Here is a 24,747-nt window from a genome sequence, read left to right as displayed (position 1 = left end):
GTGGGCGTCTCATTTTAAAACGCCACAGTTCACTTCTGCATCAGATAAACCGTATGCATGCATGTCGCTTACGTGGGGTAGTCTAAACAAAGTTGGTGATAATAGAAACTGGTTACTATATGGATATTGTAGCAACAAAAAAAATTCAGACGTGTGAATATGACTCCGCTGTATTGCATCGCTGTTGCCTGGTTATTTACCTCTGCACTATGCGAGGATTTCTGTAAGAAAGCCAACTTCTTCGGCGGGGCACACACGTTTGTGAAGACCCCGAGACCGAGAGATCCACCGGTGTTGTCGGGACACAACATTAACACACGGAGTACTGACCCCGACGGAGAGACGTGCAAATCTCTAACGGGATTCGAATCCACGCTAAAAAATAACACACACACCGTAAGTTTTTTTTTGTATTATGATAGGCTGCTGTTTGTATAAAAAAAAATTGGGAAAATATTTATTATAAAGCTGCACATTGTCATTGAATTGTGTCGCAGCAACCCAGATATCCCACCACAGCGAAAATAGTCACAATCTCAAGGAGTTGATTTAGAAATCGTCAGGTCCATTGTGATAATTAATCTGTCATTTGAGACCTTTCAGACTGCTGTGGTGATACTTCTTCATGACATGACTCATGGTTCTCATCACCAAGTGGGCTATACATTCATAATTGAATAGATGGATGCAATTTATTGCATGTTCTGACATATTATAGACTGTCTTAAAGCTAGAATCCTTAGTTGCTATATACATTTTAGGCTTAATAAATTAACGATATATACCCATTGATACTTGAACTAAACTCGAGGCATTTATAAATTGTATTCTCCAACTGCCGACCCCATAGAACCTAAAATATAAGCTTGTTTTTACTCCAACAATGTAAATGTAACACCCCCCCCCCCCCCCCTCCCCCCCAATATGCAGTCATGTTTCTCATAATGCATCCATTATTGATAGAGAACGGATCATATTGTGGCAGCAGTCTTCCTACATTCTGTAGGCCTGTCTGTACAGTTTGGTAAAATATGCTGTGATTTAAATACACAAAAACATCATGATTACTTATGTTTTAACCTCCTGCTGTTGCTGGGCATGTTGCTTTGCATCAAGTCTTTCTGTTGACAGCCGGTTATAGCAGCCAGAGTGGTTGCCTATATTGCAGAAAGAGGTGTGTTGGGGAATGTAAATTGCTGTCTGTAAGCAGCAGTCCCAGTGTGAGTTCATGTGACTGTACACTAGCAGGGTCTCATTTGATTGGCTGCTCTCTGTGCAGTTCACTGCTCCACAGTGATGCAGTAGGGAACGGGACATACTGTTTCATTACTGTTTGCAACATGAAACTAACTATATAAGTATGATGTTCTAAGACTGACAAAAAGTCAGTACACTGCAGGCATGCCATGATTGAGGTGGAGAGGAAATGGAAACCCATGTAACATATTTGCAGCATTTGTTTCCCTATAAGTCAACTGGCCTGCCTCTCTGTCACTGAGGAGTCAGGTGATGCTGTTCAGCCAGCTGAAGGCAGTTGCTAATGTGGTTAAAGTGTAAGCCACCGCTAACTCAAGCTAAATGTGGCCTTATGAGGAGCAGCAAAAATGGCAGTGTTTATCTGGGCTAACCTGCCCCATACGCAGTGATGCCTCTGGCTCTGCTGTTGGCCTACTAGAACACTCCTGCAGCCCAGACTCTACATGGCGTCTCTGTGTGGAGTGGGTTGTGGGCCCTGCAAATGTGACTCAATGCTGAGATGTCAAGGGACCCACTGCTACAGCACAGGAGGTTGGTGGCACCTTAATTGGGGAGGACGGGCTCGTGGTAACTGCTGGAGTGGAATGGTATCAAACACATGGTTTCCATGTGTTTGATGACATTCCATTTGCCTCATTCCAGCCCTAATTATGAGCTGTCCTCCCCTCAGCAGCCTCCACTGTTAACAGGCATTCACTTTGGGAGCTAACAAGTCTTCAGGTCTTGGGCAAGGTAACATATCATTTTGGTGAAACATCTCTTTTACACAGGATAAATATAGTTTGTGGGTCTGAGAGACCTTCAGTGCACAGACAGCTCCCTAATAAAGCACCGAGGCATTGTCCATGCCATGGATGTGCTGTGTCAACTGAACCAAACTGAACTCTGGCCACTGATGTTTTTTTTCTGGATCAAAAAGGGGCTTAGGTGGTGGGTGTGGCAATGGACGTGTTTGGCGCAGCTGAATTTTAGATAACATTTTAAAGGCCCCCATCTTGGTGTTTTGTTGTTGTTGCAATTCTAGAATTTTTAAGCTTATTTCCTGCAATTCTCCATGGAGCCAAGATTTAGACTGGCCAAGAGCCAGTTTTAAAGTACATTCCCTGGAATTCTACACATTTTGCCATGAAGCTGAAAGAAAATGTAGCAGTTTTAAAACTAATTTCCAGGAATTCTACATATCCTGCCATGGAGCTGAGAGAAAAGTAAAAAATAAATATATACACTACCGTTCAAAAGTTTGGGGTCACTTAGAAATGTCATTGTTTTCGAAATAAAATCATTTTTTTGGTCCATTGAAATAACATCAAATTGATCAGAAATACAGTGTAGACATTGTTAATGTTGTAAATGGCTACTGTAGCTGGAAATGGCTGAATTTTAATGGAATATCTAAATAGGCGTACAGAGGCCCATTATCAGCAACCATCAGTCCTGTGTTGCTAATCCAAGTTTATCATTTTAAAAGGCTAATTGATTATTAGAAAACCCTTTTGCAATTATGTTAGCACAGCTGAAAACTGTTGTGCTGATTAAAGAAGCAATAAAACTGGCCTTCTTGAGACTAGTTGAGTATCTGGAGCATCAGCAATTGTGGGTTCGATTACAGGCTCAAAATGGCCAGAAACAAATAACTTTCTTCTGAAACTCATCAGTCTATTCTTGTTCTGAGAAATGAAGGCTATTCCATGCGAGAAATTGCCAAGAAACTGAAGATCTCGTACAATGCTGTGTACTACTCCCTTCACAGAACAGCACAAACTGTCTCTAACCAGAATAGAAAGAGGAGTGGGAGATCCCGGTGCACAACTGAGGAAGAGGACAAATACATTAGAGTGTCTAGTTTGAGAAACCGGCGCCTCACAGGTCCTCAACTGGCAGCTTCATTAAATAGTACCTGCAAAACACCAGTCTCAACGTCAACAGTGAAGAGGCGACTCCGGGATGCTGACCTAGGCAGAGCTGCAAAGAAAAAGCCATATCTCTGACTGGCCAATAAAAATAAAAGATTAAGATGGGCAGTCTGAGATATGGCTTTTTCTTTGCAACTCTGCCTAGAAGGTCAGCATCCCGGAGTCGCCTCTTCACTGTTGACGTTGAGACTGGTGTTTTGCGGGTACTATTTAATGAAGCTGCCAGTTGAGATTGCTGATAATGGGCCTCTGTACGCCTATGTAGATATTCCATTAAAAATCAGCCGTTTCCAGCTACAATAGCCATTTACAACATTAACAATGTCTACACTGTATTTCTGATCAATTTGATGTTATTTTAATGGACAAGAAGACATTTCTAAGTGACCCCAAACTTTTGAACGGTAGTGTGTATATACAGTTGAAGTCGGAAGTTTACATGCACCTTAGCCAAATACATTTAAACTCAGTTTTTCACCATTCCTGACATTTAATCCTAGTACAAATTCCCTGTCTTAGGTCAGTTAGGATCACCACTTTATTTTAAGAATGTGAAATGTCAGAATAATAGTAAAGAGAATTATTTATTTCAGCTTTTATTTCTTTAATCACATTCCCAGTGGGTCAGAAATGTACATACACTCAATTAGTATTTGGTAGCATTGCCTTTAAATTGTTTAACTTGGGTCAAACGTTTCGGGTAGCCTTCCACAAGCTTCCCACAATAAATTGGGTGAATTTTGGCCCATTCCTCCTGACAAAGCTGGTGTAACTGAGTCAGGTTTGTAGGCCTCCTTGCTCGCACACGCTTTTTCAGTTCTGCCCACACATTTTCTATAGGATTGAGGTCAGGGCTTTGTGATGGCCACTCCAATACCTTGACTTTGTTGTCCTTAAGCCATTTTGCCACAACTTTGGAAGTATGCTTGGGTCCATTTGGAAGACCCATTTGTGACCAAGCTTTAACTTCCTGACTGATGTCTTGAGATGTTGCTTCAATATATCCACATAATTTTCCTTCCTCATGATGCCATCTATTTTGTGAAGTGCACCAGTCCCTCCTGCAGCAAAACACCCCCACAGCATGATGCTGCCACCCCCGTGCTTCATGGTTGGGATGGTGTTCTTCGGCTAGCAAGCACCCCCTTTTGCCTCCAAACATAACGATGGTCATTATGGCCAAACAGTTCTATCAGACCAGAGGACATTTCTCCAAAAAGTACAATCTTTGTCCCTATTTGCAGTTGCAAACCGTAGTCTGGCTTTTTTATGGCGGTTTTGGAGCAGTGGCTTCTTCCTTGCTGAGCGGCCTTTCAGGTTATGTCGATATAGGACTTGTTTTACTGTGGATATAGCTACTTTTGTACCTGTTTCCTCCAGCATCTTCACAAGGTCCTTTGCTGTTGTTCTGGGATTGATTTGCACTTTTCGCACCAAAGTACGTTCATCTCTAGGAGACAGAACGCGTCTCCTTCCTGAGCGGTATGCATGGTCCCAGATGAACGTGGTACCTTCACGCGTTTTGAAATTGCTCCCAAGGATGAACCAGACTTGTGGAGGTCTACAAATTTCTTTCTGAGGTCTTGGCTGATTTCTTTTGATTTTTCCATGATGTCAAGCAAAGAGGCACTGAGTTTGAAGGTAGGCCTTGAAATACATCCACAGGTACACCTCCAATTGACTCAAATGATGTCAATTAGCCTATCAGAACCTTCTAAAGCCATGACATCATTTTCTGGAATTTTCCAAGCTGTTTAAAGGCACAGTCAACTTAGTGTATGTAAACTTCTAACCCACTGGAATTGTGATACAGTGAATTACAAGTTAAATAATCTGTCTGTTAACAATTGTTGGAAAAATTACTTGTGTCATGCACAAAGTAGATGTCCTAACCGACTTGCCCAAACTTTAGTTTGTTAACAAGAAATGTGTGGAGTGGTTGAAAAAGTTTTACACCAACCTAGGTGTATGTAGACTTCCGACTTCAACTGTATATACACACACACACACACAAAAGTATGTGGACACCCAATCTCCATAGACAAACATTGGCAGTAGAATGGCCTTACTGAAGAGCTCAGTGACTTTCAACGTGGCACCGTCATAGGATGCCACCTTTCCAACAAGTCAGTTGGTCAAATTTCTGCCGTAGTCAACTGTAAGTGCTGTTATTGTGAAGTGGAAACATCTAGGACCAACAACAGCTCATCCGCGAAGTGGTAGTCCAAACAAGCTCACAGAATAGGACCGCTGAGTGCTGAAGCGCGTAAAAATAATCTCTCCTCGGTTGCAACACTCCCTACCAAGATCCAAACTGCCTCTGGAAGCAACGTCTGCACAAGAACTGTTCGTCGGGAGCTTCATGAAATGGGTTTCCAATGCCGAGCAGCCACACACAAGCCTAAGATCACTATGCACAATGCCAAGCGTCGGCTGGTGTGGTGTAAAGCTCGCCGCCATTGGACTCTGGAGCAGTGAAAACGTGTTCTCTGTGATTAATCACATTTCTTCATCTGGCAGTCTGACGGACAAATCTGGGTTTGGCGGATGCAAGGAGAACGCTACCTGCCCCAATGCATAGTGCCAACTGTAAAGTTTGGTGGAGGAGGAATAATTGTGTGGGGCTATTTTTCATGGTTCGGGCGAGGCCCCTTAGTTCCAGTGAAGGGAAATCTTAACGCTACAGCATACAATGACATTCTAGACGATTCTGTGCTTCCAACTTTGTGGCAACAGTTTGGGGAAGGCCCTTTCCTGTTTTAGCATGACAATGCCCCCGTGCACAAAGCGAGGTCCATACAGACAGAACTTGACTGGCCTGCACATAGCCCTGACCTCAACCTCATCGAACACCTTTGGGATGCATTGGAACGGCAATTGCGAGCCAGGCCTAATCACCCAACATCAGTGCCCGACCTCACTAATGCTCTTGTGGCTGAATGGAAGCAAGTCCCCGCAGCAATGTTCCAACATCTAGTGGAAAGCCTTCCCAGAAGAGTGGAGGCTGTTATAGCAGCAAAGTGGGGACCAACTCCATATTAATGCCCATGATTTTGGAATGAGATGTTCGACGAACAGGTGTCCACATACCTTTGGTCATGTAGTGTGTATACAGTGCATTCGGAAAGTATACAGACCCCTTCCCTTTTTCCACATTTTGTTACGTTACAGCCTTATTCTAAAATGTATTAAATACTTTTTCCCCCTCACACAATACCCCATAATGAGAAAGCGAAAACAGGTTTTTAGATATTTTGGCTAATTTATTAAATATAAAAAATATATACCTTATTTACATAAGTATTCAGACCCTTTGCTATGCGACTCGAAATTGAGCTCAGATGCATCCTGTTTCCATTGCTCATCCTTGAGATGTTTCTACAACTTGATTGGAGTCCAGCTGTGGTAAATTCAATTGATTGGACATGATTTGGAAAGGCACACATCTGTCTATATAAGGTCTCACAGTTGACAGTGCATGTCAGAGCAAAAACCAAGCCATGAGGTTGAAAGGAATTTTACGTAGAGCTCCGAGACAGGATTGTGTCAAGGCACAGATCTAGGGAAGGGTACCAAAAAATGTCTGCCGCATTGAAGGTCCCCAAGAACACAGTGGCCACCAAGACTTCCTAGAGCTGGCCGCCTGGCCAAACTGAGCAATCGGGCGAGAAGGGCCTTGGTCAGGGAGGTGACCAAGAACCAGATGGTCACTCTGACAGAGCTCCAGAGTTCCTCTGTGGCGATGGGAGAACCTTCCAGAAGGATAACCATCTCTGCAGCACTCCACCAATCAGGCCTTTATGGCAGCGGCCAGATGGAAGCCACTCCTCAATAAAAGGCACATGACCGCCTGCTTGGAGTTTGCCAAAAGGCACCTAAAGGACTCTCAGACCATGAGAGACAAGATTCTCTGGTCTGATGAAACCAAGATTGAACTCTTTGGCCTGAATGCCAAGCTTCACGTCTGGAGGAAATCTGGCACCATCCCTACGGTGAAGCATGGTGGTGGCAGCATCATGCTGTGGGGATGTTTTTCAGCGGCAGGGACTGGGAGATTAGTCAAGATCGAGGAAAAGATGAACGGAGCAAAGTGCAGAGAGATGAAAACCTGCTCCAGAGCACTCAGGACCTCCGACTGGGGCGAACGTACACCTTCCAACAGGACAATGACCCTAAGCACACAGCCAAGACAACACAGGAGTGGCTTCGGGACATGTCTCTGAATGTCTTTGAGTGGCCCAGCCAGAGGCCAGACTTGAATCCGATCGAACATCTCTGGAGAGACCTGGAATTAGCTGTGCAGCGACGCTCCTCATCCAACCTGACAGAGCTTGAGAGGATGTGCAGAGAAGAATGGGAGAAACTCCCCAAATACAGGTGTGCCAAGCTTGTAGCGTCATACCCAAGAAAACTCTAGGCTGTAATCCCTGTCAAAGGTGCTTCAACAAAGTACTGAGTAAAGGGTCTGAATACTTATTTAAATGTGATATTTCAGTTTTGTGCTTTTAATACATTTGTTAAAATTTATAAAAACCTGTTTTTGCTTTGTCATTATGGGGTATTGTGTGTAGATTGATGAGGGGGAAAAAACTATTTTGTCCATTTTAGAATAAGGCTGTAACGTAACAAAATGTGGAAAAAGTCAAGGGGCTGAATACATTCCGAATGCACTGTGTGTGTATGTGTGTGTGTGTGTGTGTGTATATATATATATATATATATATATATATATATATATATATATATATATATATATTTTTTTTTACAGGTTTGGACTGTAAAAACCTGCCCAAGGGTTTTTCTATGGCAGAAAAGTCCCTGCACTGAGATATGCCCCATGGCCCACACCCTAACCCTCCCTAAACCCTCTCTTCCAGTCTTCTATCGATGTAATTATGTTCTCTCACATGGACCTGACCTGAACCCTCCAGCCAATAAAATATGCTACAAACTCCATCCAAACCTCTCTCGACCTCTGTCCAAATGTTCTTCAAACCCCCTCTGCCCGAGTCTTAATGACTTCCCAAAGGGACACTTAGAAGTTCCTCCCATCTCCATAAACGTACTCTCTCTGCCAATCCCACTGTAAACCAGCTTAGCCCATCTCCAATTAAAACGGCCTTCACAGTGAATTCTCTACCCCCTTCCAACTCACAGGAGCTTTGAAACCCAGCGGTAACTTAATTTGGCCGTCTCTCGAGCTCTCTTTGTCCTCAGTGAAGTAGGAAGTGTTTTTAGGAGCAGAACAGCCAGTTCAGTACAGTTCTGGTGTTTTCGTAGTAGACGAATACAATCTACGGCCAGAGGAATGTTCTAGAATTCTGTGAAATGCCACAACTAAGTTCTGGATGGTCATTGTGTTGTCAGATCAGTGAGTGCATGTGCTAGAGTTGGAACACCTGAAGCTCTTTTTGACCATGGAAAAAACACACTCCTATTGGGAGCTTGGTCCACCCACCACCTCCTATCCACACTAGGCTGTGCTCCCTCATAAACATTCCCCACATGTTTCTCTCAGACCTCCAGTGAGTCTATCTGTTATAAGAGCAGGCTGACTGGCCAAGACAAGGCACAGAGGGCCAGTAATTTTTTTAGGTTTGTGGCGAGGGCTGAATCTTTTGTGTCAAGACAACACAAGCCTCGGCTCGCTTGCCAGTCGTAAATGCCTGTCACGATTCGTGAGAGACTAATATGCCTAAATACTGGAGAGATAATTTATTCAGTCAATGCCTCTTTTTTCCTGCCTCTTTTGGTTTCCATAGCATTGTGCAACAAACAAACAGTTGACATGGCGCATTTAAAGAGGAGAGTGTGTGTGACAGTGTGTTCCAACACAGTTTAGCCAAAGATAGTACAATATGAAGGGTTGCAGAAACTGCTTCTCCAATAGAAATCCCCGATCAAACTTGTAGGCGATGTCATGCGCAGAAACGTCATCAGGTCTAATGGTCGTGTCGCACCGAACTGCGCATGTGCAGGCCATTAAATCAAAGGAACTCCTTCGATATAAAGTTGTTTTTGATGAAAATGAAAATGTGTCAGTTTGTTGAGATTCTTCAAAGTAGCCATCCTTTGCCTTGATGACAGCTTTGCACACTTGGCATTCTCTCAACCAGCTTCATGAAGTAGTCACCTGGAATGTGTTTCAATTAACAGGTGTGCCTTGTTAAAAGTTAATTTGTGGAATTTCTTTCCTTCTTAATGCGTTTGAGCCAATCAGTTGTGTTGTGACAAGGTAGGGTTGGTATGCAGAAGATAGCCCTATTTGGTAAAAGACCAAGTCCATATTATGGCAAGAACAGCTCAAATAAGCAAAGAGAAACGACAGTCCTTTAAGACATGAAGGTCAGTCAATCTGGAAAAGTTCAAGAATTTTGAAAGTTTCTTCAAGTTCAGTCGCAAAAACCATCACGTGCTATGATGAAACTGGCTTTCATGAGGACCGCCACAGGAAAGGAAGACCCAGAGTTACCTCTGCTGCTGAGGATAAATTCATTAGAGTTAACTGCACCTCAGATTGCAGCCCAATCTGCTTCACAGAGTTCAAGTAACAGACACATCTCAACATCATCTGTTCAGAGGATTACTGCGTGAATCAGGCCTTCATGGTCGAATTGCTGCAAAGAAACCACTACTAAAGGACAACAATAATAAGAAGAGACTTGCTTGGGCCAAGAAACACAAACAATGGACGTTAAACTGGTGGAAATCTGTCCTTTGGTCTGATGAGTCCTAATTTGAGATTTTTGGTTCCAACCGCAGCATTCTGCAGCCATACGCCATCCCATCTGGTTTGCGCTTAGTGGGTTTATCATTTGTTTTTCAACAGGACAACAGTATGAAAAATGTATGCACTCACTAACTGTAAGTCGCTCTGGATAAGAGCGTCTGCTAAATGACAAAATAAAAATAAAATAAAAATGCCCCAACACACTTCCAGGCTGTGTAAGGGCTATTTGACCAAGAAGGAGAGTGATGGAGTGCTGCATCAGATAACCTGACCTCCACAATCACCCGACCTCGATCCAATTTTGATGGTTTGGGATGAGTTGGACCGCAGAGTGAAGGAAAAGCAGCCAACAAGTGCTCAGCATATGTGGGTACTACTTCAAGACTGTTGGAAAAGCATTCCAGGTGAAGCTGGTTGAGAGAATGCCAAGAGTGTGCAAAGCTGTCATCAAGGCAAAGGGTGGCTACTTTGATGAGTCTAAAATCTAAAATATATTTAGATTTGTTTAACACTTTTTTGGTTACCACATGATTCCATATGTGTTATTTCATAGTTCTGATGTCATCACTATTATTCTACAATGTAGAAAATAGTACAAAATAAAGGAAAACCCTTGAATGAGTAGGTGTGTCCAAACTTTTTACTGGTACTGTATGTTCACAAAAATATAGACTCTTAGATTTCATTTGACACCAAATTTGATGTGCTCCTTTGAACTTCACAAGTTAGTGGTCATGGGGCTTTTTACATGGAAATGCCCCTAAGCAAGGAACAGAAGGATGTAGGCCTACAGTGTGTTATACAGAAAAAAACCATTAACAACACAACCTACGTAAGACATTACAGTGTTATCAACATACATTATGATTATTCAGGGTAACTTATCACTAATGCATAACATCATAAGTGTCCAAAAATCTGTGTAAAATGTAGGCTAACTAAAGTGGTCACTGACACCAGTGGGAACTATGGAATATGCCTATAAATCTGACTGGCCAGAACCCCAGTGAGCGTCTATGTCTGTCTGAATATCCAGCTGTGTGTTTAAATACTGACTCTCCAGGGCTGAGAAACCCACAGGCTGAACACACCTTTATCTGTGTCCAGCACAAACTCATAGTCTCAGACACAAACACACACACCACTATCTCTCTCCCTGACCTCTGATCCAAGGAGAGAAGACTCAAAACTGAAGTATTTAAGGAAAATGTTAGGTGTAATGAATTATTCCACTCATCAAGGGCTATATGTTGCTGCTTATTGCCTTTTCTTTCTGTGTAGTATTCGCCTTCGTCATTTGATTGAATGTGTCTAAATGTGCAATAACAACATCATGAGGGTCAGGCTGGCTGGGTGTTTTTTCCCCTGCTCTGTGGTCAGAATGTACAGAGAAGACATGTCCTGTTCCCTGTGTGTGTGTGTGTCAGAGCTGGGTTGCAGCCAGCAGCACAGAACCAAGGAAAGCAGCACAGTGATGTTCCACGTGCTGTTTGTGTCCAGAGGATATAGGGAGGGAGAGGGAGTAATAGAGAGAGGGACGGGAGAAGGGGGCAGAGAAAGGGAGGGTAGGAGAGTTGGAGGGGTGAGATATAAAGAAAGAAAGGGATAGGAAAGAGATGTGGAGAAGGGGCAGAGTGGGAGGGAGAGGTGGAGATAATGAGTGAGGGGGAGGAAGAAATGTAGGGGGAAGGAATGTTTCAGGGTTGGCTGTGTTTTTGTTTTTCCATATCATCCCATCTTCACTCAATGGGGGTGGAGTAATGGGCTGTGTGTGTCTCCTCTCAGATGCCAATAGCTGACTGAGCTTCAAGTAGGACCAGACTTTCACCTCATCACATCTCAGCTCCAGCCCTGTGCCTCAAACCTACTGTACCTAGTCCTGCAATAGCCCTATATACAGTACCAGAAACAACAACATTCTATGGCAGCCATGTTAGCGCGCCATTTACATTAAATGGGGAATATTTAAATAATGCTTTGTACCTGAATGTCTAGAATGAGAACAATATTCAATATTCTAAATACCTGGCTCTGGTACAGACACAGCCCCTCTCTCCCTGCTCCTATAAGCCTCATACCCAACCCTCCCAACCATATGACATTTACACAGCTTCACCTCAAAGATCACAGCCTGCATGTGTTTCACCTCCTCCTTTGAAGTTTTGTTTCTGTAAATATTGATGTAGCACTCTTGTTAATACCTAGAACCCTGCGGAATAAGGGGCTCACTGTGCTAGCCTGTAACCTCTCAGCCCGACACTACACCAGTGGTGTGTGTGCGTTTGCTTTAGCTTGAGCTCTGGAATATTTCGTCACAGGATGTGAGATCATGTCTGGTCTGTGAGGTCACATCCTGTCTGGCAGTTAGGATACAGGGTTGTAGCTGTATTTGATGATTAAATGCCCTTTTTTCTTCCTCCCCTCCCCCTTACTCCTCCTCCTGCTCCTCTTCCGTCTGTTGATGGTATCGATTCATCCCCTCAGGCAGTCTCCACTCTTCCTCATCCCCCTCTTCCTACGCCTCCTCCCTCCCACAAAGTTAAAAGATATCTGTCTGTGACAGAACCTCCTCTGGTCCCTGTCATCCTGCTAGAGCTGCTGACTGGGCTGACCGAGGCTGACCTGTCCCACACTGCCTTGCTGCTTTGTTTGGGTTTGAAACTCAGGGCAGGGTATCAGTTGTCCAGCGGCCTGGCAGGGGTTCAGAGGAACAAATGAAGAAAACACGTTCCTGGTTAGATTTGACACAGGTGTACAAGCAATGGTCTTGTACTATTATATTCCTAAGAAAAGCAGAAGCCTTTCTACCCCCATAACATGAACAATCTGTCACAGTAACATTGTTTGTGCCCAGGCGTGCCAGCTTAAACAAGAGTCTTTGAACTCAAGTTGAACAGGGTGGATCAGATCAACAGATCACTTCAGAGGAGGAGGGATGAAGAGTGAGATGAACTGATTCCTTTTGAGCAGGATTAAGGAAGGATTGAGGGGTTGTATGAATAGATATACTGTATTTGGAGGAGGAAGGATGGAGAGAGAGAGTGTGATGAACAGATGCTTTTGAAGAAAGGATGGAAACTTGTGTTCACACTTGGAGCGATCATGCGTTCCCCTGGACCTGTTTACCAGTAGTTTCCAGAGAGCTTCCTGCCTCCTGTGGCTTTATAGACTTCCTAGAGCAGCATACAGACTCTCTAGGCCTTACCTCTCCTCATAAACAACACAAACAGGCAGGCTAGTGGTGGCGGGAACCATAGCCTCCTCTCTCCACAGACCTACTAGATCTAATACAGGGTAGAATGTAAGAAGTGAACGCTGGATTAGTGGTAATGTAAGATAAACACTCATTATGCTGTCTACCTGACTTTTTGATTGTATCAGCTCTCTTTCTTTCCCCTCTGTCTGTCTCTTTCTGGGGGTTAATCCCTCCCTCAATCAGCTCTAAGGCACACACACATACTCTCTCTCTCACTGTCTCTCTCTCTCCATCGTCTGCAGACTGGACTAAAACTTTAGGGGGCCCTCAGGAGAATTAGGGGCCTGTGTGCGCATGCGTGTTTTTCTCCTGCTTTCAGGGCACAAGGCCCTCAGTCACTCTCTTGTTCTCGGGCCTCTCAGCTTGTCAGCCAAGTAGAAATGTAGGTCACAAACACAGTTCCATACAAAGAACATAGTTTGACAGTTGGGACACTTTGCACCAGCCTGGGAGGTGTGTGTGTGTGTGGGGGGTCAACTCTCCTTGTGTGGAACAGGCAGGGTTTGGATAAAGGAGAGTAGGAAAAGGGGAATCACACAAGTGAATGTCCCTCTCTGTGCTCTGTATGACATCACATTGTGTCAAATTTGACTGTGTTTCCTGTACCCTGTGATGCCACTTATTGTAAACCGCATGACGCTACGCGTGCTGTACCTCATGATCTGTGTGGCGTTTAGAAAACGGGCCTATACACACCCAGTCAACAGACCTAGTCCAGAAACCCATTCAAACTAATACAAGCCAAGAACATTGAGAACAACACTCACTTCACCATCACCTCTCTGGATAATTATTGATGGTCTCTGTGTTTCATGTTGTTATGCATTGTGTTCTGTATATGCCTTGTTCACCAGACAGACAATGGCTTGTAAGTCCGTAAGGCTTGAAGGATATAACCCAAAGTTATAACACAATTCATGAACCCTTGATACCCTCCTTTGTAAGCCCTGTTGATAAGCCTTCTCTTTCTCTCCTGTCTGCAGTATGCCTTCAATGACCTGAGTGGCTCAGTGTCTCTGGCCTGGGTGGGAGATGGCACAGGGGTAAGTAGAGTGTAAACTGTGTGTGTGTGTGTGTGTGTGTGTGTATACGTAGACCTGTGTGTGTTCTGTAAAGTGTATGTCCACCTGTAAAGCCTGTGTTGTCTCTCCACAGGTGCTTCTCGTGCTGACCACATTCCAGGTGCCTGTCTTCATGATTCGCTTTGGCCAGTCTAAACTCTACCGCAGGTCAGAAACACCAGATACAGGAGATAAGGGTCCACTTTTACCAGTCTCAACTCATCAGGGATTTCATTTCACATTCACTTTTGGGGTCGCCCTTAAAATAGTGGAGCTATGATACTTTTAATATAAGGATTCCTGATTTGTAATGGGAGTGCCCAGTAGGTCATTTGTACATTGTTCCCCACTTTCTGTCTGTCTCTCTCTCTCTCGCTCGCTCTCTCTCCCAGCCAGGACTATGGGAAGACATTCCAGGACGTGACCCACCTGATCAACAACACCTTTGTCCAGACTGAGTTTGGCATCGCCATTGGTCCCGACAACTCTGGCAGGGTCAGTACTTCTGCCCTTCATGGCTATGTAATGTAGACCTCTGACTGAACAGACATATTCTGTCTGTATAGACTGTATTGTACCTAGAGGATTCAGTCAACAGATGCACAGCTCCAGTAATCAAACTAGTCTTTGTTTCTCTCTGGTACTACTACATTGAGTTATAATTGCTCTGATTGCCCAGAGATTGAACACACCTGGTTTCCCAAGTAAACCAGGTCCCTGTCTCCCTGTATTGGTGATCTATTGTCTCCCTTAGTGATCTCCAGGGTTCTCCTCTGATCCACTGTCTCTGTCCTCCAGGTGATCATGACAGGTGATGTGTCAGAGGGAGGGGGATCTCGGATTTTCCGCTCGCTGGATTTTGGACATAGTTTTTCCCCGGCGGACCTCCCCTTCTTTCCTCTGATTCAGACACTGTATAACCCCAACGACAGCAACGTGCTACTGACCCTCAGCATCACGGTACATAACACTGACCTCTGACCCCTAACCCTGACCCTCAGCATCATTGTACATAACCCTGACCTCTAACCCCTAACCCCTAACGCTTGATTAAGGCAGCCTCAGAGGGATTGGGTTAAATGCAGAAGACACATTTCAGTTGAATGCATTCAGTTGTACAACTGACTAGGTATCCCCCTTTCCCTTTCCTCTTTTAATATGTTCTGTTTTTTCATCCCCCTCTCCTCTCCTCCAGTTGGACCTGTGGCTGTCTGAAGACTTTGGCTCCACCTGGAGGAAGATCCATGACAGCGTGTGTCTGGTCAGATGGTGAGAGCTTCCATCAACCAATTCATTAATCAATCAGTAACAATGGATGTTTTTTATGATCTTGTTTACTTCCAAAAAAACATCTACGTCCTCTAGCTCCATATTCCAATAGCATATATTTTACCTCTGAATCTCCCCTACCCAGCTACAGGAGTTATGTGAGGGTCTGTGTGTGTGTGCATTTGAAAGTGAATGTCTCTGTGTGTGTGTGTGTGTGTGTGTGTGTTTGACTTTATTGTTGTTATTCCAGCTGTCTTGCCTGTCAGTTGTGACCACATATTTGACTCCAGTTTCAGTGCAGCAACAGAAGTTCAGATCAGGCCAAAGAGCCAGGCTGTGGTAGTTACTGCACAGTCATCGCCTCGCACAGCATTCTGGGAACTCTGTGGCCACAGCTTCAATTGGAGCTCTGACCAGAATGTGTTACACAAGCATTTTGGGTTCCCAGGACAGTGAATCAGGAGTCAGCAGAATAGTGTATATTCATTCCACAACCCTTGGTAGAGGCCAGTTTTACAGTGGGTTGGTGAATATTGTCACTTCAGCAGCAGTTGAGTGACACTTCAGTCAGGTGGGAACCAGATGTTTTCATTCCTTTTAAAGGGGTGTCACGGTGGGATGAGTCCATATTCCACACCATCTGTTTTGTATAACCCTGCTACATGTATATGCATCAGGAGAAATGTACCGGCCTCAATCCCCAGTGAATTGGAAAGATCTCTGTCCGTCTCTCTCTCGCGCTTTTTCTCTCTCTCTCTCTCGTCTGCCTCTGTCTCTCTTTTTGTGTGTGTTGTCTAAAGGTCCGTCTGTCTGTGTGATCCTAGGGGTCCTGTGGACAGCATCTACTTCACCACAAACTCTAATGGATCCTGCAGTGAGTAGACCATGACTACAGTAACACAACCTCATGTCAACACAACACAAATAACAACAAATAACTCACTAACAGTAGAATAATTGAGCCAGATATCTGTCCAGAGAGACTGCACTAACAATAACACAGCCACACGATTCACAATACACAACAGCACACACAATGATACACTACATGACCAAAAGTATAGGGACACCTGCTCGTCGAACATCTCATTCCAAAATCATGGGCATTAATATGGAGTTGGTCCCCACTTTGCTGCTATAAAAGCCTACACTCTTCTGGAAAGGCTTTCCACTAGATGTTGGAACATTGCTGCGGGGACTTTCTTCCATTCAGCCAGAAGATCATTAGTGAGGTCGGGCACTGATGTTGGGTGATTAGGCCTGGCTCGCAGTCGCCGTTCCAATTCATCCCAAAGGTGTTCGATGAGGTTAAGGTCAGGGCTATGTGCAGGCCAGTTAAGTTCTTCCACACTGATCGACAAACAATGTCTGTATGGACCTCGCTTTGTGCACGGGGGCATTGTCATGCTGAAACAGGAAAGGGCCTTCCCCAAACTGTTGCCACAAAGTTGGAAGCACAGAATCGTCTAGAATGGCATTGTATACTGTAGCGTTAAGATTTCCCTTCACTGGAACTAAGGGACCTAGCCCGAACCATGAAAAACAGCCCCACACAATTATTCCTCCTCCACCAAACTTTACAGTTGGCACTATGCATTGGGGCAGGTAGCGTTCTCCTTGTATCCGCCAAACCCAGATTCGTCCGTCGGACTGCCAGATGCGTGATTCATCACTCCAGAGAAGGTGTTTCCACTGCTCCAGAATCCAATGGCGGCAAGTTTTATGCCATCCCAGCCGACGCTTGGCATTGAGCATGGTGATCTTAGGCTTGTGTGCGGCTGCTCGGCCATGGAAACCCATTTCATGAAGCTCCCGACAAACAGTTATTGTGCTGACGTTGCTTCCAGAGGCAGTTGGGAACTCAGTAGTGAGTGTTGCAACCAGACGATCTTTACGCGTTTCAGCACTCGGCGGTCCCGTTCTGTGAGCTTGTGTGGCCTACCACTTTGCGGCTGTGCCGTTGTTGCTCCTAGACGTTTCCACTTCACAATAGCAGCACTTACTGTTGACCGGGGAAGCTCTAGCAGGGCAGAAATTTGATTAACTGACTTGTTGGAAAGGTGGCATCCTATGACTGTGCCACGTTGAAAGTCATTGAGCTCTTCAGTAAGGCCATTCTACTGCCAATGTTTGTCTATGGAGATTGCATGGCAGTGTGCTCGATTTTATACACCTGTCAGCAACGGATGTGGCTGAAATAGCCAAATCCACTAATTTGAAGGTGTGTCCACATACTTATGTATATATAGTGTATATAGATGAGCAAATAATCTCTAACTTTGGACTGATAACAATCATATGTGTTTTGACTTTTCTCTTTCCCTCTCCCCCTTCAGATGATAAGGGCATGTTGGAGCTGAAGAGGTCTCTAGACTATGGCAAGAACATCAAGACCATCGCCAGCAAGATCTACTCCTTCGTACTGGGAGGACGCTTCGTCTTTGCCTCCATCATGACTGGCTCGGTGTGTGTGTGTGTGTGTGTGTTTGTGTTACGTTGGTATGTTTGTCCCTCTATGTGTGTTTACACAGTAAAGTGTGTGTGTGTTATAATGTGTGTGTGTTCCTCAGGGTACCCAGCGTATGATCCATGTGTCAGTAGATGGTGGTGACTTGTGGAACATGGCTCAGCTCCCTACCGTCGGCCATGAGCAGTTCTACTCCATATTGGCAGCCAGCGACGACATGGTGTTCATGCACGTAGACGAACCTGGAGGTCAGTCAGAACACACACACACAATTATGGATTAAGATTATCTTTCTTAGATGTGTGTCTTTGTTAAGATCTCGCTTCTCCCTTGCTGTCCTCCCAGATAAAGCCTTCGTCTACATGACAATAGATGATTGATTACGCTTTATTTACTTTGTGAAACATTGTGACAGACACTGGCATAGGGACCATCTACATATCAGATGACAGAGGAACGCTCTACTCCAAGTCTCTGGAGCGCCACCTCTACACGGCCACAGGGGGCGACACTGACTTCACCAACGTCACCTCGCTCAGGGGCGTCTACATGACCAGCGTACTCACAGAGGGTGGGTCTACACTGCCACACATGGACACACAGACACACAGTTTTGGTGAAGTGTTTTTCTATGCAGTCTGACCACCCCCCTCCCCTCCCTCTGTAGACGGCTCAGTGGAGACTGTGGTGTCGTTTGACCAGGGGGGGGAGTGGCGGCCGCTACAAAGGCCTCGGAACAGCCCCTGTGACGCTGAGACCACCACCAACCGTCCGGACCGAGTGAGACACACACACACACACAACCCTGTGATTATAAATGTGTGCTTTAGCAATACTGTATATACCTTTGTATTTCATGGCAACCTTTGTATTTCATTAGTGTTTTGTCCTTGTCCCTTATCCTCTCTGTGTGTCTACAGTGCAGCCTGCACATCCACGCCTTATACAGCATCTCTATGAAGATGAACGTCCCTCTGCTGCCCCTCACACAGTCCAACGCTATAGGCCTCATCCTGGCTCATGGTAACACACACAGTACACACCAGACATACTCACCGCGGTCTGGATCCGGACCCAGAACGGGGTTCATTTCTATTTATCTTTTCAACTTACTGCTGTTGAGAGTTGTAATAGTAGAATGTACAAGGTGGAATGGAGAAATGTGGAAGTGCATGGGCAGTTATTTCATTCAATGTCAGAAATGTCCAGTTAATCAAATAGCCCCCTCAAACTCAACTCTGGACCTCGAAGCCAGTTCCACTTCATTGTTCCCCTCTAATCAGGGACTGACTTACACCTGGCACACCAGATGGGTGCAATTAATTATCAGGTAGATCCGAAAACCAGCAGTTGCCGGAACTCGTTGGGGTAAGAGTCGAATACCTCTGACACTAGCGCATGTTAGCTTGGTAGCTGGTTAGCCCAACTTACCTATCTAAATATTGTAGTTATCATAGCCAGATTACATGCCCAGGGGCCTCCATTGATTTTGTTGAGTCACTCCAGTATCATATGAACACACAAGACATGGCAAAATGTGTAGAATTGCAGGAAATGAGCTTTAAAACAGCAACATTTTATCTCTGCCAACAAGAGAAGTGTGAACAGACTGATCAGTTTGGGGTTGCATGGATTGTGAGGTGGAGGTTTGTTACTACGCCAATAAATGACAATATCCATCCGGATCTTTGCCACCTTCGAACGTCTTATACACCGAGCCCAAAAATAACACAAACACAGGCTCACCCTATGGAGCACTAGAGTAATGGAACATTCATATCCCTATTCCTTCACTCCCCTCGCTGTCTCTCTTTCTCTGTCTCCAGGTAGTGTGGGTGACCCAGCGTCTGTGCTGTCTCCTGATGTGTATGTGTCTGATGATGGGGGCTACTCCTGGCTGAGAGCATTAACCGGACCCCACCACTATGCCATCCTAGACTCTGGAGGCCTATTGGTGGCTGTCGAACACACATCTGCACCCGTCAACCAGATCAAGTGAGTGAAAGAGAGAGAGACAGACTGAAATGGAGGAGGTTCTCCCATTTCAAATCTTTGCACTCAGGTTGATAATGATGCTGAGGCCTTTTCCCCCTCCACCTCCCACTCCTCCTCCATCTTCCCTGCAGGTTTTCCACAGACGAGGGCCAGTGTTGGCATGTGTATAACTTCACCAGTGAGCCGCTGTATTTCACAGGGCTGGCGTTGGAGCCTGGAGCCCGCTCTATGATCCTCAGCCTGTGGGGGTACAGAGTGGGCCTGCAGGGTCCCCTCAGCCAGTACTGGGTCTCTGTTACCATCGACTTCAAACAGCTACTCTCCACAGACTGTGAGTGGACTGTGTGAGTGCGTGCATGTGTACATGTGCTTGTGATTGCGTTTGTGTGTGTTTGTGGCTGTGCTTACTGGTCTGTGTCCCCCTGCAGGTGGGGAGGGGGACTACGTTCAGTGGTTGGCGCACTCTGATGACCTCAGCAACCCCAGTGACGGATGCATTCTGGGATATAAGGAGCATTTCCTGCGGCTGAGGAAGGATTCTGTCTGCTGGAACGGACGTGATTATGTCATCACCACCCAGCCCACCCCCTGCCCCTGCACGCTGGACGACTACCAGTGGTCCGCACCTCATAAACCTTCCCTTCTATGTTACTACTCACTCTCTCTTTACCTTTAATTTTGCTCCCTTTCCTCCCCTCACCCATTCAGAGGGGTTGGGTTAAATGTGGAAGACCCATTTCAGTTGAATGCATTCAGTTGTGCAACTGACTAGGTATCCCCCTTCCCTTTCCCTTATCTCGTCCATCTTTCACCATCACCTCTCTATCTCTCCTTGTGTTCAAGCAAACAACTGACATATGCATCTCTCTCTCTCTCGGTCTGTCTGTCTCTGTCTGTTGTAGTGACTATGGGTACTACCGTGCAGAGAACAGTTCTGAGTGTGTGGAGCAGGCAGACCTGAAGGGCCATGTTCTGGAGTTCTGTCTTCACGGCACCACAGAACAGCTGCAGACCAGCGGGTAAGGAGCTCACCTCACCACAACTAAAAACACACAGCTGTTGCACAGCATAAGTAAATATTGTCACTGTCTCTCTCTCCTTCCATTTTTCACTCTTTCTTCTGCTCTCCATCCTAAAGCTACCGGAAGATTCCAGGCGACCGGTGTGAGGGCGGGATCCAGCCTAAGAGGAAGGAGATTGATCTGAGGAGAAACTGCATCAGCAATGCACTCCACCCAAAACCCCTGGTCAGTGGTAGCATTCCTGATACAGCATCTGGTAAAGTCTTTGTCAGGCTCAAGGAGTAGGAAATACCATTCAAGACTTAAGTTAACACCCCTCTCCTTCTCTCCCTCTCTCTCTCTCTCTCTCTCTCAGACTGAGGCCAACTTGTTAAGCTCTGCCTCTATAGTACTGGTTGTAATGGTGATTCTGCTCATCAGTGCTGCCACAGGGGTTATGCTCATCAAGAAATATGTCTGCGGAGGGAGGTCAGTTTACCTCATCTATCTCCTCCCCAACCTTTATCCTCCCTGTGTGTACAGTATGTGACTGTGTGGTTATCTTTCTCAGGTTCCTGGTACACAGATACTCAGTGCTACAGCAGCACGTGGAGGCCAATGGGATAGAGGGAGTGGATGAACTGGACACACACACCACCGAGATGGGCAAAACACACTACCACGAAGACTCAGATGAGGTACACACACTACTAGCATACACAGACACACACAGTTTTTGTGTGACACAGCGATTCTGTGTACAGTACATTACTAGTACATTCCTGCTCTTGTCCTGCCTCATGCACTCGGCTCTGTTAGTGTTTTTCCTCACAATATTCTCTCTCTCATTGTGTGTGTGTGTGTGTTTGTGTGCGAATATCTTTGTACGTGTGTGTTTTCCCGCCCAGGACCTCTTGGAGTGAGAAGCGAGCTGCGAGAGACTTAATCCGCCACCCTGACAGCCTACACAAGACTACTCCCTCCCAGCATTGCCTCTCCTCCTCCTGCCGCCACTAACACTGCAGCTGCTCTGAGACTCCACTCATACTCAATGACTGCGAACAGTTCTTACATACCTCTTCCCTTCCCAAGGACACTGGCACTAAAGAGATTTATCATGTCCTGCAGAGGGCTGGAGAGCAGTGGGGCAGGGGGCTGGGGGCCTGTGGAGGGGAGCGCGGAGGAGAGCTTTTGTGTCCTCAATGAGCTTTTGTTGTGTCTGCAGACTTCCTTTCTCCACAACGCTTTCTGATGCAGATTCACAGAGCAGACGCTCTATTGCTGTGGTGCAGAGAGGCAGGGTGCATCAGTAGTGGCACTGGGAATGGTGTGCCTGGATCAGACTGAGTTTCTATGGTACAATACCTGATATGGTACACCCCTACGAAAGACAGTATACAACATTAGATGTGGAAAGCATTCAACTGAAGTGGTACATAGTTACACATTTAGTTATGTCTGAAATAATTTTGTACCAAGTGTAAAAGATACAATCATTTTCATAATATGTGCAAGGTGAAAACGTATACTAAATGTATCATTTTCAGGCCCATACCAGCTTTAGTGAGCATGACCACATTAACATAAACGATCTAACCATACAGTACCTTGTCCTGCTCTGCTTGGAGTGGACATCTTGAATTATATTACCAAAGCACTTTCATAATTTTGTGTTGCAGAGAAAATGTATCTGATTTGTCAGACTGAGAGGGTAGGGAATATGGGGGAAACTACTCATCAAATGAGTTGAACAGACGATATTGTACTAGTGAACTACTTCAGCAATAATGAAAACACTTTCCTTGTTGACCTCTGCCATGAGGCCTACTTCACAATGTCATAACAGATGTCATAAACAGTCTTGACAGCTGAAATTAACTTAGTTTACGAAATCTTTACACACACTGCTATTGAAGTAAACTAGTTGGATAGCAGTTTACCCAGCTAAATCTAGAAAATATGAAATATATTTGTGTCTGGTATAGTCTGCTTGTAAACTATTTATAAACTGTAGTTTGTTAACCATTACATTTAGCATATACATGTGTAATGCTTATTGTTCATGGTGTATATATGATTAAAGGGCCTGATAATAAATGGTTCATAAATAATATACATGTAATTATTAATGAACTCAATAAATACATTAACCAATGATAGATGTAATGTTAGCAAATAGTTTAAATATGGTTAACAAACTTTTGAATATTGGTTTAAAAGCAGACCCTGTCACTATGGTACTAAGTTATATGTGAATCGTTGCTGTTTTGTTTGATTACGATGAAGGCTATGATTTCATCAAAATCTTGTTTAACAAAAGAAGCGCTCTGTTCAAAGTTTGTGTTTGTGGGAATTATCTGATTTTACAATTGGCAAGTGGACACATTATGTGAAATTTAATTGTCCTAACATTTGCTTGTCAATATATTTTATTACCTCAGAATTTCATAAGCTAACAGATATCTAAGAAATAAGAATAGTTTTGAGTATTCACTTGTGCTTTATTCACGTAAGCAGTATTCAGAACATAGAGCGGCAGAAATAATCACGGGCCTTCAGTCCCAAGCATTTCATTAGACAATGTTGCCTTTATAGATTTGAGAAGCACAAAGTCAGCCTTTTGGAGTTAATGCATGTCTAATGTGTAATGCCGTGAAAACTTCAGTCCATCTCCAAGTGGACCCAATTGAGGGTTAGGAGATTTTCCTGACCAGGAAACACTATGGGCTCTAGCAACTGGTACTTGCTTTTGGCAGCTGCAGGCACTCATTTTCTTTTCACACCATCAGGATTGATTTAACAGCTATTATAAATGGCAGCTCATGCTGGGTTTTGGTGCAGTGCTATACTGTGAGATACATGTATAATGGACATAATATTTTGACTCAGATTTCCACCTTTCTGGGAATAGTCTAAGGTTTCAGTTTTGGCAATGTAAAAGGCAGTTCCATTTTAGGCCTGGTGTATAGTAGTTTGTTTGCTTGTGTTATTATATATCAGTGACAATTTTACAAACAGACTTGGCACGTCCTCTTTTGCAATATAGGTTGATCTCTTTGAATAAATAATACTTTTAACTTTTGAACTTTCTTGTCATGTCTACAGTGCCTTGCAAAAGTATTCATCCCCCTTGGCGTTGTTCCTATTTTGTTGCATTACAACCTGTAATTCAAATTGATTTTTATTTGGATTTTTTGTAATGGACATACACAAAATAGTCCAAATTTGTGAAGTGAAATGAAAAAAATAACTTGTTTCAAAAAATTCTAAAAAATAAATAACGGTGCGTGCATATGTATTCACCCCCTTTGCTATGAAGCCCCTAAATAAGATCTGGTGCAACCAATTACCTTCAAAAGTCACATAATTAGTTAAATAAAGTCCACCTGTGTGCAATCTAAGTGTCACATGATCTGTCACATGATCTCAGTATATATACACCTGTTCTGAAAGGCCCCAGAGTCTGCAACACCACTAAGCAAGGGGCACCACCAAGTAAGCGGCACCATGAAGACCAAGGAGCTCTCCAAACTGGTCAGGGACAAAGTTGTGGAGAAGTACAGATCAGGGTTGGGTTATAAAAAAATATCCAAAACTTTGAACATCCCACGGAGCACCATTAAATCCATTATTAAAAAATGGAAAGCATATGGCACCACAACAAACCTGCCAAGAGAGGGCCGCCCACCAAAACTCAAGGACCAGGCAAGGAGGGCATTAATCAGAGAGGCAACAAAGAGACCAAAGATAACCCTGAAGGAGCTGCAAAGCTCCACAGCGGAGATTGGAGTATCTGTC

At 44.5% G+C, this 24,747-nt stretch overlaps 1 protein-coding gene across 1 annotated transcript; it reads left to right on the top strand.

Annotated features, from left to right (window-relative positions):
- The first annotated feature begins 62 nt into the window (after positions 1 to 62).
- On the top strand, positions 63 to 24,034 carry LOC311133794 (sortilin-like). The gene is made up of 20 exons (XM_084167364.1): positions 63 to 396; positions 14,140 to 14,199; positions 14,312 to 14,385; positions 14,610 to 14,712; positions 15,016 to 15,177; positions 15,413 to 15,486; positions 16,311 to 16,360; positions 17,823 to 17,950; positions 18,057 to 18,201; positions 18,369 to 18,524; positions 18,621 to 18,733; positions 18,874 to 18,976; positions 19,780 to 19,948; positions 20,080 to 20,279; positions 20,377 to 20,566; positions 20,851 to 20,967; positions 21,087 to 21,195; positions 21,326 to 21,438; positions 21,521 to 21,647; positions 21,858 to 24,034. Exons 1-20 carry the CDS (start codon positions 160 to 162, stop codon positions 21,870 to 21,872), a joined length of 2,445 nt encoding a protein of 814 aa, XP_084023490.1. The 5' UTR covers positions 63 to 159; the 3' UTR covers positions 21,873 to 24,034.
- Positions 24,035 to 24,747: the final 713 nt, after the last annotated feature.

Source organism: Coregonus lavaretus, assembly GCF_964263955.1.
Source record: "Coregonus lavaretus genome assembly, chromosome: 8".
NCBI classification, from domain to species: Eukaryota; Metazoa; Chordata; class Actinopteri; order Salmoniformes; family Salmonidae; genus Coregonus; species Coregonus lavaretus.
This window is presented reverse-complemented; position numbering and strand designations above follow the sequence as displayed.

What these genes read in the sequence shown, in the direction of transcription:
- LOC311133794 (XM_084167364.1), top strand. Translation starts at nt 160, where the DNA reads ATGACTCCGCTGTATTGCATCGCTGTTGCCTGGTTATTTACCTCTGCA. An exon ending in TACTGACCCTCAGCATCACG is followed by an intron (nt 15,178 to 15,412) that starts GTACATAACACT and finishes CCTCTCCTCCAG; the next exon opens with TTGGACCTGTGGCTGTCTGA. An exon ending in AAATATGTCTGCGGAGGGAG is followed by an intron (nt 21,439 to 21,520) that starts GTCAGTTTACCT and finishes TATCTTTCTCAG; the next exon opens with GTTCCTGGTACACAGATACT.